Source organism: Phocoena phocoena, chromosome 1 (assembly GCF_963924675.1).
Source record: "Phocoena phocoena chromosome 1, mPhoPho1.1, whole genome shotgun sequence".
Lineage (NCBI taxonomy): Eukaryota > Metazoa > Chordata > Mammalia > Artiodactyla > Phocoenidae > Phocoena > Phocoena phocoena.
The window spans coordinates 132914413-132932865 of NC_089219.1; the positions used below are offsets into that span (position 1 = coordinate 132914413).

Genomic DNA, 18453 nt, shown 5'->3' on the forward strand with positions numbered 1-18453 from the left:
GAAATTAGTGGAACTGCTGGGTTGAGGGAGGATAGAAGGATGATGGCCAAGACTGGTAAGTGGCAGACAGAGAAGCCAGGAACACACAGATAGCCCAAGTAAACCATGCCAGGAACAGGGGTATTTGGGGAAAGTGAGGGGGGAGGAAAGAGAGAAAACTGTCAAGTTACCAATTCCTAATTTTAATGGGAACTCTGGAATAGGAACAGAGGGTGTAGATTTTCTTTCTTGGTACCCTGAGCTGTACATAGGCTATCACTGATCCTCTCTGCCCTTATTTCTTTCTCTTATTTTCTATTTGTTTCTTTTTTCCCTTTTCTTTCTTCTCTCTCTCTCTCCTCCCATCCACCCTCCCTCTTCTTCTATCTGACCAATTAGACCACCTCCATGTTGAAGAGTTACTTGATGTCATCATAACTCCAAACCATCAATTTATCAATACAGGAAATTGTAATTATTTTTAATAAAGGAGAAAAGGAAAGGGAATGTGACTAATGTCCAGGGAAAACCAGGCAACAGTTCAAAAAACACTCCAGGAAAGTATCAGAAGGAATATCCCTCTGATCACATCTGACACCACTTCATGAAATTTGGATGATTTATTGGGGATGAGAATTACTTTTCCAAGATATTATAAGTCAATAAGAAAGAATATTTTAAAATCCCCATTCTCTCAAGCATATTTGGTTCTAAAGCAAAATCTTTTTGTGTTTCTTTACTTTTATTCCCCTTTTTGGTTCTGTGCCAAAGAACATAAACACAGTCTCCTTTGGGATCTCTATTTCTTGAGTACTCCTTGCCAGTATATCCTACCATGTGGATTAAATAGATGGCATCAACAGTGTAGTTGGGAGGCAGAGTGAACGGAAGAAGAAGGGTCATGCTCTTCTAGCCTGAGCTTCTGGGTTGAGAGATTTCAGTGTCTGCAGCTTGTCTACCAGAATAGCAAGAATAAAGCGTGAATCTATAAAGGAAATTTCAACTGTGTTGAGAGAGCTGTCTGCACAGTTGAAGCTGTGATAGGATCATTCCTATCTTTGGAGTGGCATTCCCATGGCCACTGTAGGAAGCATCCAGTGAATCCAAGGGGCCACTGGGTTCTGGTTTAGTTGTTCTTTCTTAAAATAGCTCTTCATTGAGTATGATGAGGCTCTGTTTGCCCATAGTAAAGTTTTAAGATTCACTGATGCCAGGAAGATGAAGGTCTTTGACTATATATGAGCTTAAAAAAAGATCAAATGCTTGTTTCCCTTTTTTATGGGCCGTGGGGCATGTGTTTTTAATAGACCTTTAAGTCTGTGAATAAGTTCAAACATAATATTACCTAGTGCTTTGAAGGCCACCAATAGAGATACTTAGTGAGTATCACAAGGTAGTCGGATTAGGGGTAGAGAGTCTATGGATTAAGGTACTAGAAAGAGAAATATATATAAAATTAACATTCTTTGCAGTAGCTTATGATATCCTCTCCTACCTATAACTCATCTCTTTTTTTCCTGTTTTACTTTATATTTTCTGGCCACTATTTACCTTTAAAAATATGCCTGAAGCAAGCATATACTGAAATAGAGATTCAATCGGTCTTCTTATCATAATAATGATCATGCAGTGTGATGGAAAGAACCAGGGACTGAGAGTTGAAAGGCCTTCTTCACCGTGGGCTGGGGTGGGGGTGGGGATAACTCTCAGGGCATAGAGTTAAGGGTATTACTGGATTTATCTTGAAGAAATAATCTGGGTGTAGAGTGGAGAATTGAGTATGATGTCAAATACTGACTATCCGTATAAATATTGTGGTGCTAAAATGGTAGGATATTATTTATCTTGGAATAAATATCCTAAATGTGTATTAGTGCATTTTTGAGAGCTTCGTAATACCTGGTCTTGCCCTCTCTGCTCCTCTCCTCTAAAAAGCAGTGCTGGTTGGGAGAGTCAGAGTCTGATTAGGTCTGGTTCTACTGTTCTCTATGGACTGATCCTTTGGTGTGACATTTCCTCCTCTTACGTGCTCTCCAGGGCGTACATGAGTGTGAAGGAGCTGAAAGAGGCACTGCAGCTCAACAGCACTCACTTCCTCAACGTCTACTTTGCCAGCTCAGTGCGGGAAGACCTTGCAGGTGCTGCCACCTGGCCTTGGGACAAGGAAGCCATCAGTCACCTGGGTAAGTAAAGTGAAGACCAACTATAGTAGGAAAAATGAGGAGATTGGAAGGGAATCCATGAAAGTGCATTTGGGGAAAAAACAGAGAGAAAAATAAATTTACTTAATGAATTAGCTTCTTTGGGCTGAGAATAGCTTTTGGGAGAATCTCTCAACATGTTTCAGTGCAGACAGGTAAGATGTATTAGAGCAAACAGTGGCAAAAACTCAGAATGTCCTAGACGGAATCTATAATCTAGACGTTAATAAATTGCTGACATGGAATAAGATCCATTTTATGTCTTGGAGAGCCTCAAGGGGGAAACTAGCAAGAAGGTGGCTAGACTATGAAACCTGGTTTGCAGTAAACACTGAGCCAGAAGATTGCTGGGCTTCTTGCATGGATTGGAATCCTGAGGAGATTCTGGGAAATTAAAACAGGTGGGGAGCTTGTCTGCTTACCTAGGAAAAAGGTGACACCTTAATACTGAGTGGAACTACTGCATGCTTAAGAAAGATAATTCCTTTTATTACAATATCTTATCATTATTATAAAGGAAATATTACTGACCAATCAATAGAATCATTAAATCAGTTTATGTGGATGAAGAGTAATTATTCAATCAATATAATTTGTATATACTTTCAAAGAGTCTTGTATAGGATTCTACCAAAACTTACTTTAAAACTGAATTACCATAATTGAGAGGAATTTTTCATGTTGGAAAGAGAATGCTTGAAAGAGACCAGAAACCATTTTAAGAGTGATTTAAAAGAGATTATGCAAAATTAATCTTCTTAGTAGTCAAATACAAAGCAGAGAGAAATAAACTGAATAAACATCACATAATACTGTATATGTCAAACCCATGTATGATGGGTCATTGTGAAGTGGAGTCCAGAGTATTGAAATGATAATCAAATAAAATATGAGCAAGTGTCCAAACAATTGGGGAAGGAAGATGATGAGCAGTAGGTTAGCAATAGGTGAAAAAATGTTGTGGCTGTTCAAGAGGAAACCAGAACATAAAAATCCTTGTAGTGAATCAGGTCAACATCCAGAAGGGTTATACATCTCAAGCAAAGGAGGAGACAATGAAAAGTTAAACCTGTGGTGATCCAAACTGAATGCTTTGTTATTATGCTGGATTTCATTGGCTCTATAGTATCTGATACAGTTTTAAGGCTCTGCAGTCCTTTTATCACTAAATTTTGTATTTTCAGTTCTCAGTATATTAGAAGTCAGAAATTTGTGAGATGAGTGGAGCTTTCCAGATGAAAGCTAATGTGAGTCATTCTAGTCTTCAAAGTAGCAACAAGTGGGCTAGAAGGTTATATTCCAATAATTCATTTAGCAGTGAGTTTGAGTATCTTGAATTATCCTCATGAAAAACAATACTAGCAGAGGAGCATGTAACACGGTAAGAAATTACCTCCAAATTTATTCATACCTGATTCACCAAAGGTTACCTTTTCGGTATATATGACAGCTAGGTTTACCCAGCAGTTGTTTCTATGAATCCTAGGTCTATCATTGAGTACTGAATCTACTTGCTCAAAAAACCTAAAAAAATGATCTTCCTGGCCATTATGGAGACAAATCTTGGCCTCTTGATAAGAATTATTGGACTGGCAGCAGAGCCCTGAATATTTTTCTAACTTTGTTGGCACTAGGCCATTGACAAGATTCATTTAACTATAAAAGTGGGTAAAATAACACCCCTCCAAAAATTAACTGTTTGAAGACATCAGCCAAGACAATGAGGATTTGAGGGACCCAATCCCAGGGAGGAGAAAAATGCATTGAAGTGAGTTCTACATATAACTCAGATTTTTTCTCCTTTAGGGAAATTGCCAAAATCTCAGTGAAAGTAATAGAGGCAGAGCAGAGAGAAGCAGCCTAAAGCTTGCTTCTCACTACTGAGGAGACAAAAATTAAAGGTCAGACCTTCTAAGGCATCCAGACTTGAGGGACCAAGCTTCCAGAAAGATAGAAATCATGAAAAAAAATGAGCCTGATAGTCTGCTCATTATTTGAAGATTTTTCTAATTACTAAACTATGCATGCTCAGGGCCAGTGGCCATAAAACAAGTATAAAATAACTGCTAACAGATTAAAAAGCCGAACAGTGATTTCAGGAATCTCATAGTGGAGGGGACAAAAAAATGAAGTTGAGGTCCTATCAAGGAGGGGCTTTGAGATACCCTATGTGTGAGGGAAAATATAAATAGCCTAGCTTACACAAAGCCTAAAATTCAGCCTGAAACACACTTAAATCCCTGTTTGGAGGAAGGTCATCTGCCTATATTTAACTGCTTAACAAAAGAAAATTAAATATGCTCTGGAGGAGGACAATATCATCAAAAGCCTCTACAAGTTTTTATGCACAGTGGCCAGAAATCAGTAAAAAAAAAAAAAAAAAAAAAAAAATTAGCAGTTATGCGAGAGATAAGACCAAATGATGGTAAACTAAACTAAACAAAGAATCACTAAATAAATGCAGACCCACAGATTATCCATATATTGGAGTTACTGAATATTGGCTTAAGATAATTGTGATTAATATGCTCAAAAATAGATAAAAAGGTGAAGAGTGTCTTTAGAAAACTAGAATCTATATTAATGAATCAAATGGAAATTTTAGGACAAAAATACAGTAACTGAAATTAAGAAATTAGTAGATTGGTTTATGAGCAGGAGAAAGGTTTAATGAACTAGAAAACTGTAGAAAACATACATATTGAAGCTCAGAGAGAAAAAGTGATGGAAAAATATAGAAAACAACTTGGGACATTTGAGATCTGATGAAAAATTCCTAACGTAAATTGGAGTTCTAGAAGAAGAGGAGAAGGATATTGGGGCAGAAATAATATCAGAGATAGCTAGCTGCTGAGAATTTTTCAGGGTGACAAAAAATATTAAACCACAGATTCAAAATGTTTTACAAACCCCAAGAAGGATAAATAGAAAGAAAATCACAACTAGATTCATTAAAACAGAAGTGCTGAAAAACCTCAAAAGTAGCCAGAGAAAAAAGTTACGTTACTTTAAAAGGAGCAACAATAAGATGGACAGGCTGACCTTTCAACAGAAACTATGGAAGTCAGAAGACAATAGATGGATATATTTTTTAAAATGCTAAAAGAGAATTATTGCCAATTTATAATACTATGTTCAACAAAAATCTTTTAAAATGAAGAAAAATTAAACATTTTCAGATAAAAACTGAGATAATTTAAAACCAGCAGTAAAATAAATACTGAAGAAGAAAGCTATCCAAACAGAAAGAAAATGACTCCAAAAGGAAACAGAGGCATGCAAAAAGAAATGAATCACACTAGAAAGGATAAAAATATTAAAAGTAGTAACAATGTCTTTTTGGCTTAAAATATATGTAGAGTTAAAATATGATGACAATGGCACGAAAGACAAGAAGTAAATAAAATTATATAATTTAAGGCCCCTTCTACACCAGTATCTGGAAAAAATACTGATTTATTAATTTTAGATAGCTTATACACACCTTATATTATACAAGAATTAACTCAAAATAGATCATAGACTTAAATATAAAAAGTAAAACTATATAACTTTCAAAAGAAAACATAAGAGAAAATCTTCAGGGCAAGACTAGGCGAAGAGTGCTTATATATGACACCCAAAGCATAGTCCATAAAAATGAAAACTGATAAATTGGACTTCATCAAAATTAAGACTTTTTCTCTGAGAAACACTCTGTTAAGATGAACAAGGAGGGCTTCCCTGGTGGTGCAGTGGTCGAGAGTCTGCCTGCCGATGCAGGGTACACGGGTTCGTGCCCCGGTCTGGGAGGATCCCACATGCCACGGAGCGGCTGGGCCCGTGAGCCATGGCCACTGAGCCTGCACGTCCGGAGCCTGTGCTCTGCAACGGGAGAAGCCATAGCAGTGAGAGGCCTGCGTACCGCAAAAAAAAAAAAAAAAAAAGATGAACAAGGAAATGGCAGTCTTAGAGAAATTATTTGCAAACCACACATCTCGCAAAGGATTTATATCTAGAATATAGTAAGAACTTTCAAAACAATAGTAAAACAAACAAATATTCCAGTTAGAACACGGACAAAAACACAGACATTTTACCAGAGAGTATACAGGTGGAAAATAAGCACATGAAAAGATATTCAGTATCATTAACCGTAAGGGAAAAGCAAATTAAAGCCACAATGAGGTATCACTATACTTATTAGTAGAGCTAAAAAAAAGTAGTAACAATACAAAATGCTGATGAGGATGCAGAGAAACTGGATATTGCATATATTGCTGATGGGAAAGTAAAATGGCACAGCCACTCTGGAGAACACTTTAGCAGTTTCTTATAAAATTAAACATACACTTACCATGTGACCCAGCAGTTGGACTGTTGGACATTTATCCCAGAGAAATGAAAACATGACTACTCGAAATCCAGCTTTATTTGTAATAGCTCCAAACTGGAAATGATAAAGTGTTCTTCAGTGCTAACTGCTTAAGCAAACTGTGATACATCTGCACAATAGAATATCACACAGCAATAAAAAGAAACAAAGTATTAATACATGGAACAACTTAGTTGGATGTCAAGGATATTATACGGAGTGAAAAAAAAATCTCACAAGTTGCACGCTTATGATTTAGTGTAGTAGTCTCAAAATTTTATGTGGTATTCTCAAAATTAAAAAAAAAAAAAACCCAACAGAGATAGAGAACAAATTAGTCATTGCTAGGAGTTAGGAATGGGGTGAGGGGTGGTGGGGAGAGGGGTATGTGTGTGGAGTGACTTAAAGGATAATAGAGGAGAAATCTTAATGGTAGTTACACAAAGGTATACATACATGTGATAAAATTGCATAGAACTGCACACAAACACACACTTGAATGTGCACACATACACACACATTCACAAGCTTGCACGTAAAAACTGGTGAAATCTAAATAAGGTCTGTGGCCTCTTTGCATGAGCAGAACACTTCAGATATAGCAGGTGCTCTTTGAATGCTCACTGATTGAAGGGATGACTGAATAAATGAGTGAAGGTATTAAATTTAAATAGTTTCAAGAAATATTTAAATTATCTCATGAGTCACTGGCTCATAATGAATTGCAAAAGAAGCTAGGGATATTTATATTTTATTCTAAAAACTTTTAGGAATAACTAGTTCCCCTACAACATGTTTCTTAATGTGCATTTAAGAAGTAGAAGACTAGCTGAAAATCTGACTCAATATGAAACTTCTCATGTTATTATTTATCTTTTCTTGTTCAGTCATTAACTGTGATTGAACAAAGGAGTCATATTGACCTAAATCGGGTGTAGAGTAGTACAGACAGCTGGCATAACATGATAGAGGAAGACATTTAGGATTTTCTAAACAGAGTCTTTTCAAGACTCAAGATTATCTGTGTCAACATTCAAGACCCTGTATTTTGAGGGTCAGCTGAGTGACCTGGCAGATAAGTACGCTATTTTTAAGGCTGAATCCAGTTTCTGACTACAAATGGCTTAAGTCACTATGAGGAAAGACCAAGGTAATCTGTGGTCCATCAACACCATTTCTGGCCTTCAGCATGATTTTGTACTTTTAATGTTGTGGTAATGCAGGGCAGAATATTTTGTAAGTAAAGTAAATGGATAAATGAGATCCCCTTGAGCTCAGTTGTTTGAATATCTTTAACCTTAGTATACAGCACTTAAACTGAAAACATATCTTCAAAGGCAGAAGACTTAAATTAGTGGTAAACCAGACCTTTTATAAACCATTAATATCATAATTATTTATTCATTCATTCAAAGAAAAACTGTTGAACCTATTTCATGGCGATATCAGAGATAGAATAATTAAAAGAAGTCCACCGTAAAGGTTTGCACAGCACAACTGGGATACAGACATGCAAATACACACTTATAATACTACACGATGCTGCCACACAGGAGGTCAAGTAGGAACATGATGAGAAAGTGCCTGATTGTGCTGAAAACATCAGGGAAGAAGAGAAGAGTTCCCAGAGGAGCTGAGGCTTGAGGGGAGAGTTGAAAGATGAGCAGGAGTTTGCTTGGCAGACAATGAGAGGGCATTCCATAGTGAAAGAAATGGTAAATGCCAAGGTTTAGACTGTTAAAAACCTAGACTTGCTTAGAAGTGGAATGTCCTTGGAATGGCTAGAGCAGAGCTCTTCAAACTTATTCTTGCTCTCTTGTACCTCCTAAAAGACTTTTGAAAAACTCTGTACCACTTCATCGATTTTAAAAGTAACACCTAAAAATTTAACCATAAGTTTAAATTATAGCAAAGAATATAATTTCTGGCATATTATTTTAAATTATTGACATTTAAAAATACATTTTAAATCTACTCTTCTAAATGTATCTTTGGTAACATAATAATTTGATAATCATTCATTAGAAAAACTCATGGCCATGCACTTTTTTAACATTGAGAAATTATTCATTGCTCCTTTTTTCTCTTTGAATTTGTTTCCATTTCATTGCTCCTATAGAACTTTCTACTAATGTAACATATAAATATACTTTTTTCAAAGTCTTTAGTTAGTCACCTGTTTCTCTGCTAAAAACATATTTTGAATAAAAACATAAACATTTTGTGATATTTTTAATTAAAGTTTTTATTTTGAGATCATTGAATAGTCACATATAGTTGTAAGAAATAGTACAAAGAGATTCCACATATCCTTTACCCATTTTCCTCTGGTGGTAGTACCTTGCAAATCTGTAATACAATATCACAAGCAGTATATTAACATTGATATTGATCATAAGTTATAACATGTTAAAAATTTGTTCTCAATTGAGTTAGCTTTTGAAATGATTCCTTGTCCAAAATTGATCAAAACAATATTTTTAAATGTTGATTAATGACTAGTAAACAAAGTGGAAAATACATATTTAATGAGCCAAGAGTGGCTTTTCTCTCCCAGATTAGTTCTTGTGTCAGTGGATGAAGAGTAATTATTGCTATAATAAGACAGGATTTAGCATCATTTATATTGCTTTTTTTTTCTTTTATAGCTCTAAGTACTGAGAAACTTTGTTCACATAAATAAGTAGATGGGGGAAAAAAGAGTTCTGTTTGATTGAGTGGATGATGATGCCAAGGTAGAAAATATAGAAAAAGCAGGAGCAAAGGGGGAGGCAGTTTGGCTTTGGAGGTGTTGAATTTGGGATCTCTACAAATTTGACCATGAAAGGCACTTCCACAAAAGCAGAAGGAGGAGCAGGATTCAGGCGTGTACCAGACAACAAAGGAGAGAGGGGTTTGAGAAAGTCCCTTGTGGCCCACAAATATGACTGCTTCAGAGTGATGAAGTACGTACAAGAGCTTCTTGGCCAGGTTAGAGAGGACAGTCGGTCACTCTCTGGCACAGAAGTTAGGCACTTCAGAGTGTTCTGAGCCAACCATCTTCCTTAATTGTTCTAGGGAATGTCTGTACTGCCAAGGAACATTCAGAGATCCTGATCAGATCATAAGCAACATGCCTCAATACATGGGACCCAAGAACCTTGTGGGAGGGAACTTGAACCTGGCTCACAATGGGGCTTTAGACACAATGGGGCTTTAGACACATGGGATCTTCCAAGGAGTCCAGATAATGTGACCCTCGGAGGAAAAAAATGTCTTCGAGTGATAGAGTGGGCTATGGCTTCTGAAAGATAGGAAGAAATGTATCTTGAGCAAGTCACCTCATCTATAAAATGGGAATAACAAGCATGAGGAAGACTACCTGGCACATAGTAGGGCTTCAATAAATATTAGCTCCATTAGGAGTAGTAGCAGCAGCAGCAATAGAAGTTCCAAATACCATGGCTGCTGTTGCTGGTTGGGCCCTTAGCTTCCCACCTGCTTCATCTCCACCCTAGAGATTATCAGTGCCCTAGAAAGATGTTGGCTTTCTAGGGAAGAAAAAAAAAAGTGTTTTTAGGTGTCCAGTTGCCTGCAATGGTAAAGCAGCTTATAAGAAACAAAGGGAAGCTCCTTATAAGTCACAGAAGGAAAGAATAAGTGATTGTTGGCAGTTTGGGGGAGACGGGTAGTGCCTGATGAGGGTCTGTGGGTGTCATGGGGCCAGATGGACTGGAGAACAGCTACCACAGGGGTGATGCAGATGTGGCAGGCATCTGGCATAAAGCAAAGCAATAGCTGCATGAGGGGGTAAGGGGAAGACAAAAGCAGCAGACATGAGCTCTGAGGGGAGATATCCTTCCCTCACCTAGAGCTTTTATAGGTGATCCCCTCACCTGAACAAAGCTTGACTTCCTCCTAACCAAACAGTTGACATTGAGATTAGGGTGTTACATCAATTGTGACACATTTATGCACAATGCGGGTGAGAAATAGACATTGATTTGGCAAGTGGGAAGTCTCTGTTAATCTCAGCCTAATTGTTTCTGTGGAGTATGGGTGCAGGAGCCAGCATGGGAGAGGTAGAAGAATCCACAGGAGGTAAAGGGAAGCACACTCTGGTGCAACAAATCACTGAATGGTTGGGCTAGAGCAAAGCAATTTTGTTCCTCTCCACTCTGTCCCCTCTTCACTATGCCAGAGTGGAGTGATTCTTCCCCAAGACAAGGAATAAACAGGACATGTAAACTGGAGCACACCATGTCCATATGAGAACTTAGAGCATCATTAATGAGACAGGCTACAGGACATGAACAGGATGAGGACTGTTCCTTGGAATTACTCACTGGCTGCTACTGTAGATTACTTGTCTGATGATAATATTCAGCAAATGGGGTAATTTTACGTGCCTTGGGGTTTCAAACATAGTGAACACTCTTGGATATTGAAACTTTGGAAAAAATTATCCTAGGGTATGAACTAAATGCCCTGAAATTGGGGTGTCCCAAAGATAAGTTTATACGTTTATAAGTAGGTGGAATAAATAATCACCTTTGTGTGTGATGCCTTGAAAGATCTCCTTTCTTAAAATATGTCCTAGTAATCATTGAATCTTTAGTGCCCGGAACAGTACCTGACACTGAATAGATGCTCAATAAATGCTGAATTGATAAATCAATTGTAGAAAATATCTTTCCCATTTGTACTCTGTAGTATGAGGTTGTGGGTGTTTGAAGCACCACCGTCATCCAGAAACAAGGAAAGGAGTACATCATAAGTCTCCAAGGCCTCAGTGATAACATCTTCAGTTTTCGTTAATCAAATGACTTTTCTCCCATGGTATGGGAGGCGTTAGAAAGCCGGAGTGAGGGAGGCATCCATGTGATACTGGGAGTATCTAATGAGGAGGAAGCGCCACGTGGCCTTGGCTTCAGAGTGGTCCATCCTGAACGCCAGTTCTTCTTCTCCAGATTACAGGTTCTTCTTCCGTAGCTTGAGCAGGGCTAGTGGTGTTCACCTGTCCCCGATGCCAGGCCTAGGGCGGGGCTCCACCCCTGTCCCGCCCCCAACCCTGTGGGAGGCTGGGCCGCATTGCAGTTCTGAGTCCCCGGGGGCCACAGCCGAGGAGAGTGAGGTGGCTGAGCCCTGGATAGCTGAGGAGATATTGAAAGAACAATGGCAATAGAAAATCAATACAACATGAAAACAGGAATCTGCTTCCTGAATGGATTGGAAAGTCAGGGACTAGTAGAAGGCTAGCAGACCACACAAAAGCACTCCTCCATTCTTTGTTGCTGTGGCTGACAGGGTCTTGGTGCTCCAGCCAGGTTTCAGGCCTGAGCCTCTGAGGTGGGAGTGCTGAGTTCAGGACATTGAACCACCAGAGACCTCCCAGCCCCATGTCTCCCAGAGATCTCCATCTCAAGGCTAAAACCCAGCTCCACTCAACGACCAGCAAGCTCCAGTGCTGGGTACTCCATGCCAAATAACTAGCAAGACAGGACCACAACCCCACCCATTAGCAGAGAGGCTGCCTAAAATCATATTAAGTTCACAGACACCCCAAAACACACCACTGGATGTAGTTCGGCAGCAGAAAGACAAGATCCAGCCTCATCCACCAGAACACAGGCACGAGTCCTCTCCACCAGGAAGCCTACACAACCCACTGAACCAACCTTACCCACTGCAGGCAGACACCAAAAACAATGGGAACTACAAACCTGCAGCCTGAGTAAAGGAGACCCCAAAGGCAGTAAGTTAAGCAAAATGAGAAAATAGAGAAATACACAGCAGATGAAAGATCAAAGTAAAAACCCACCAGACCAAACAAATGAAGAGGAAATAGGCAGTTTACCTGAAAAAGAATTCAGAGTAATGATAGTAAAGATGATCCAAAATCTTGGAAATGTAATGGAGAAAATAAAAGAAACATTTAAGAAGGACCTGGAAGAACTAAAGAGCAAACAAACAATGATGAACAACACAATAAATGAAATTAAAAGTTCACTAGAAGGAATCAATAGCATAATAACTGAGGCAGAAGAACGGATAATTGACCTGAAAGATAAAATAGTGGAAATAACTACCACAGAGCAGAATAAAGAGAAAAAGAATGAAAAGAATTGAGGACAGTCTCAGAGACTTCTGGGACAATGTTAAACGAACCAACATTCGAATTATAAGGGTCCCAGAATAAGAGAAAAAGAAAGGGACTGAGAAAATATTTGAAGAGATTATAGTTGAAAACTTCCTTAATATGGGAAAGGAAATAGTCAATCAAGTCCAGAAAACACAGAGAGTCCCATACAGGATTAATTCAAGGAGAAACACGCCAAGACACATATTAATCAAACTATCAAAAATTAAATACAAAGAAAAAATATTAAAAGCAGCAAGGGAAAGCAACAAATAGCATACAAGGGAATCCCCATAAGGTTAACAGCTGATCTTTCAGCAGAAAATCTGCAAGCCAGACGGGAATGGTAGGACATATTTAAATGATGAAAGGGAAAAACCTACAACAAAGATTACTCTACTCAGCAAGGAACTCATTCAGATTCGACAGAGAAATTAAAACCTTTACAGACAAGCAAAAGCTAAGAGAATTCAGTACCACCAAACCAGCTTTACAACAAATGCTAAAGGAACTTCTCTATGCAGGAAACACAAGAGAAGGAAAAGACCTACAATAACAAGCCCAAAACAGTTAAGAAAATGGTAATAGGAACATACATAAAGGATAACTACCTTAAATGTAAATGGATTAAATGCTCCAACCAAAAGACGTAGACTGGCTGAATGGATACAAAAGCACAACCTGTAAATATGCTGTCTACAAGAGACCCACTTCAGACCTAGGGACACATACAGACTGAAAGTGAGGGGATGGAAAAAGATATTCCATGCAAATGGAAATCAAAAGAAAGATGGAGTGCCAATTCTAACATCAAAAAATAAACTTTAAAGACTATTCCAATAGAGAAAGAAGGACACTACATAATGATCAATCTTGGATTGATCAAGGGATCAATCCAAGAAGAAGATATAATGATTATAAATATTCATGCACCCAACATAGGAGCACTCAATACATAAGGCAAATGCTAACAGCCATAAAAGGGGAAATCGACAGTAAAACAATCATAGTGGGGGACTTTAACACTCCACTTTCATCAATGGACAGATCATCCAAAATGAAAATAAACAAGGAAACACAAGCTTTAAATGACACATTAAACAAGATGGACTTAATTGATATTTATAGGACATTCCATCCAAAAACAACAGAATACACTTTCTTCTCAAGTGCTTATGGAACATTCTCCAGGATAGATCATATCCTGGGTCACAAATCAAGCCTTGGTAAATTTAAGAAAATTGAAATCATATCAAGTATCTTTTCCGACCACAACACTATGAGACTAGATATCGATTACAGAAAAAATCTGTAAAAAATACAAATACATGGAGGCTAAGCAACACACTACTAAATAACAAAGAGATCTGTGAAGAAATCAAAGAGGAAATCAAAAAATACCTAGAAACAAATGACAATGAAAAAACGACAACGCAAAACCTATGCGATGCAGCAAAAGCATTTCTAAGAGGGGAGTTTAGAGCAATACAGTCCTACCTCAAGAAACAAGAAAAATCTCCGATAAACAACCTAACCTTACAGCCAAAGCAATTAGAAAACGAAGAACAAAAAGAACCACACATATTGCAGAAGAAAAGAAATCATAAAGATCAGATCAGAAATAAATGAAAAAGAAATGAAGGAAACAATAGCAAAGATCAATAAAACTAAAAGCTGGCTCTTTGAGAAGATAAACAAAATTGATAAACCATTAGCCAGACTCATCAAGAAAAAAAAAGGGAGAAGACTCAAAAAATCAATAGAATTAGAAAAGATAAAGGAGAAGTAACAGCTGACCCTGCAGAAATACAAAGAATCATGAGGGATTACTACAAGCAATTATATGCCAATAAAATGGACAACCTGGAAGAAATAGGCAAATTCTTAGAAAAGCACAACCTTCTGAGACTGAAGCAGGAAGAAGTAGGAAATATAAACAGACCAATCACAAGCACTTAAATTGAGACAGTGATTAAAAATCTTCCAACAAACAAAAGCCCAGGACCAGATATATTGACAGGTGAATTCTATCAAACATTTAGAGAAGAGCTGACACCTATCCTTCTCACACTCTTCCAAACTATAGCAGAGGGAGGAACATTCGCAAACTCATTCTATGAGGCCACCATCAACCTGATACCAAAACCAGACAAAGCTGTCACAAAGAAATAAAACTACAGGCCAATATCACTGATGAACATAGATGCAAAAATCCTCAACAAAATACTAGCAAACAGAATCCAACAACACATTAAAAGGATCATACACCATGATCAAATGCAGTTTATCCCAGGAATGCAAGGACTCTTCAATATACGCAAATCAATCAATGTGATAAACCATATTAACAAATTGAAGGGTAAAACCATATGATCACCTCAATAGATGCAGAAAAAGCTTTTGACAAAATTCAACACCCATTTATGATAAAATGCCTCCAGAAAGTAGGCATAGAGGGAACTTACCTCAACATAATAAAGGCCATTTATGACAATCCCACAGCCAACATCATTCTCAATGGTGAAAAACTGAAACCATTTCCACTAAGATTAGGAACAAGACAAGGTGGCCCTCTCTCACCACTATTATTCAACACAGTTTTGGAAGCTTTAGCCACAGCAATCAGAGAAGAAAAAGAAATAACATGAATCCAAATCGGAAAAGAAGAAATACAACTGTCACTGTTTGCAGATGACACAATACTATACATAGAGGATCCTAAAGATGCTACCAGAAAACTACTAGAGCTAATCAATGCATTGGGGAAAGTTGCAGGATACAAAATTAATGCACAGAAATGTCTTGCATTCCTATACACTAATGATGAAAAATCTGAAAGAGAAATTAAGGAAACACTCCCATTTACCATTGGAACAAAAAGAATAAAATACCTAGGAATAAACCTAACTAAGGAGACAAAATACCTGTATGCAGAAAACTATAAGACACTGATGGAAGAAAGTAAAGATGATACAAACAGATGGAAAGATATACCGTGTTCTTGGATTGGAAGAATCAACATTGTGAAAATGACTATAATACCCAAAGCAATCTACAGATTCAGCTCAATCCCTTTCAATCTACCAATGGCATTTTTCATAGAACAAGAACAAAAAATTTAACAATTTGTATGGAAACACATAAGACCCCGAATAGCCAAAGCAATCTTGAGAAAGAAAAACACAGCTGGAGGAATCAGTCTCTCTGACGTCAGACTACCCTACAAGGCTACAGTAATCAAGACAGTATGGTACTGGCACAAAAACAGAAATACAGATCAATGGAACAGGACAGAAAGCCCAGAGATAAATCCAAGCACATATGCTCACCTTATCTTTGATAAAGGAGGCAAGAATATACAATGGAGAAAAGACAGCCTCTTCAATAAGTGGTGCTGGGAAAACTGGACAGCTACATGTAAAAGAATGAAATTAGAACACTCCCTAATACCATACACAAAAATAAACTCAAATTGGATTAAAGACCTAAATGTAAGGCCAGAGACTATAAAACTCTTAGAGGAAAATATATGCAGAACACTCTATGATTTAAATCACAGCAAGATCCTTTTAGGCCCACCTCCTAGAGAAATGGAAATAAAAACAAAAATCAACAAATGGGACCTAATGAAACTTAAAAGCTTTTGCACAGCAAAGGAAACCATAAACAAGATGAAAAGACATCCCTCAGAATGGGATAAAATATTTGCCCCAAAATGGGCAGAAGACCTAAGTAGACATTTCTCCAAAGAAGATATACAGATTGCCAACAAACACATGAAAGGATGCTCAACATTACTAACCATTAGAGAAATGCAAATCAAAACTACAATGAGGTATCACCTCACACCAGTCAGAATGACCATCATCAAAAAATCTACAAACTATAAATGCTGGAGAGGGTGTGGAGAAAAGGGAACCCTCTTGCACTGTTGGTGGGAATGTAAATTGATATAGCCACTATGGAGAACAGTATGGAGGTTCCTCAAAAAGCTAAATATAGAACTACCATATGACCCAGCAATCCCACTACTGGGCATATACCCAGAGAAAACCATAATTCAAATAGAGTCATGTTCCACAATGTTCATTGCAGCTCTATTTACAATTGCCAGAACATGGAAGCAACCTAAGTGTCCACTGACAGATGAATGGATAAAGAAGGTGTGGTACATATATACAATGGAATTTTACCCAGCCATAAAAAGAAATGAAATTGAGTTATTTGTAGTGAGGTGGATGGACCTTGAGTCTGTCATACAGAGTGAAGTAAGTCAGAAAGAGAAAAACAAATACCGTATGCTAACACATATATATGGAATCTAAGAAAAAAGAAAAAGAAAAAGGTTCTGAAGAACCTAGGGGCAGGACAGGAATAAAGATGCAGATGCAGAGAATGGACTTGAGGACACGAGCAGGGGGAAGTGTAAGCTGGGATGAAGTGAGAGAGTGGCATGGACATATATACTCTACCAAATGTGAAATATATAGCTTGTGGGAAGCAGCCGCATAGCACAGGGAGATCAGCTCCGTGTTTTGTGACCACCTAGAGGGGTGAGATAGGGAGGGTGGGAGGGAGACACAAGAGGGAGGAGATATGGGAATATATGTATACGTATAGCTGGTTCACTTTGTTATACAGCAGAAACTAGCACAGCAATGTAAAGCAATTATACTCCAATAAAGATGTTAAAAAAAAAAAAAGCAAGACTGGAGTGCTTGCCAGTTGTGGGTAGGAGTGGCTGAAAGAGTTTAAAAGGAGATAAAAAATGACATCAGACTTTGCAAAATCTTTACCCTCTACACATTCTTCTCTTTGTTCAGTCTTGTCCAGAACTAGGACTTCTTTCTAATGAGACCACAGGCTGTAAAACTAAGAAGCCAATATAAGATTTGGAGATGAATGGTTCCTGGGCTGGTTCTGTTAAAAGTTTGCTTCATTTTCTAAGCACTTGTGATTTTTTTTAACCTTTTCCATTTCTTTCTTTCCCTTTGTCTGTCAGCCCACCTCTGCCACTTTCTTCCCTTGCCCTGCTCCAAAGTGCTCCTTCCTTGGACCCCCACACATTTTGATAGCTTTGTCACTTCCTTGCAGAGTGTGACTGGGGGAGTGTGTCTCAGCCAGTAACTGGAAGTAATTATGGAGGCACCTGCAGACCAGCTCTGAACCTCCTTGTTTTATGGGCATATAACATTCAGCCCTAAAAGTTTTACAGAACTCTTTTAAAGTCATTTCAACTCATGTCCTTTCCTCAAGCTGCCTGAGTTTCCTTTTTGTTTTGTTTTGTTTTTAATAGAAGTGACTTTGGGATTCATTCTCTTTGCCACGTGCTACTCTGGCGGTCTTGTGCTTAAGCTGGGAAAAGCCAGTTGGAACTTGGATACAGCATCACTTTGGGAGCTTGGCTGTCTGCTACTGAGATTTAATCTTTTAATCAGCAACTTTTCTCTTTTCTTCCCCTGCACCATCCTCTGGACCACACAACAACCCTGTCTTAGTGTTTTAGTTCGTCTCTTATAATCAAGGCTGAAAGTTCTCCTAAGAAGGTATTTGTGCTCCCCGCCAGTCCATTAAGCAACAGCTGCACCACACATGGCCACCAGTTGCTAAATCCAGAAAGCCCCATTCATATTATGTTCTATGTACAAGTAAGTGGTACTGGCATGTAGTGAGTTCACGTTCCAGTACAACATTCAGGTATGCAAGAAATGTAACTTTTATTTATTCTTCTATAATGAACTTTATACTTATTTTGAGCCCCGCTGTTGCTGGGTAGTAGAGATTTATTCTTAGTCAATTGA

At 38.0% G+C, this 18453-nt stretch overlaps 1 protein-coding gene across 1 annotated transcript in view; it reads left to right on the forward strand.

Annotated features, from left to right (window-relative positions):
- Positions 1–18453, forward strand: part of PAPPA2 (pappalysin 2) — a 281960-nt gene that overhangs the window by 93614 nt on the left and 169893 nt on the right. The window contains exon 3 of the mRNA XM_065870845.1: positions 2017–2162. Coding sequence (XP_065726917.1) covers positions 2017–2162 — 146 coding nt within the window. The remainder of the gene's footprint in view (positions 1–2016; positions 2163–18453) is intronic.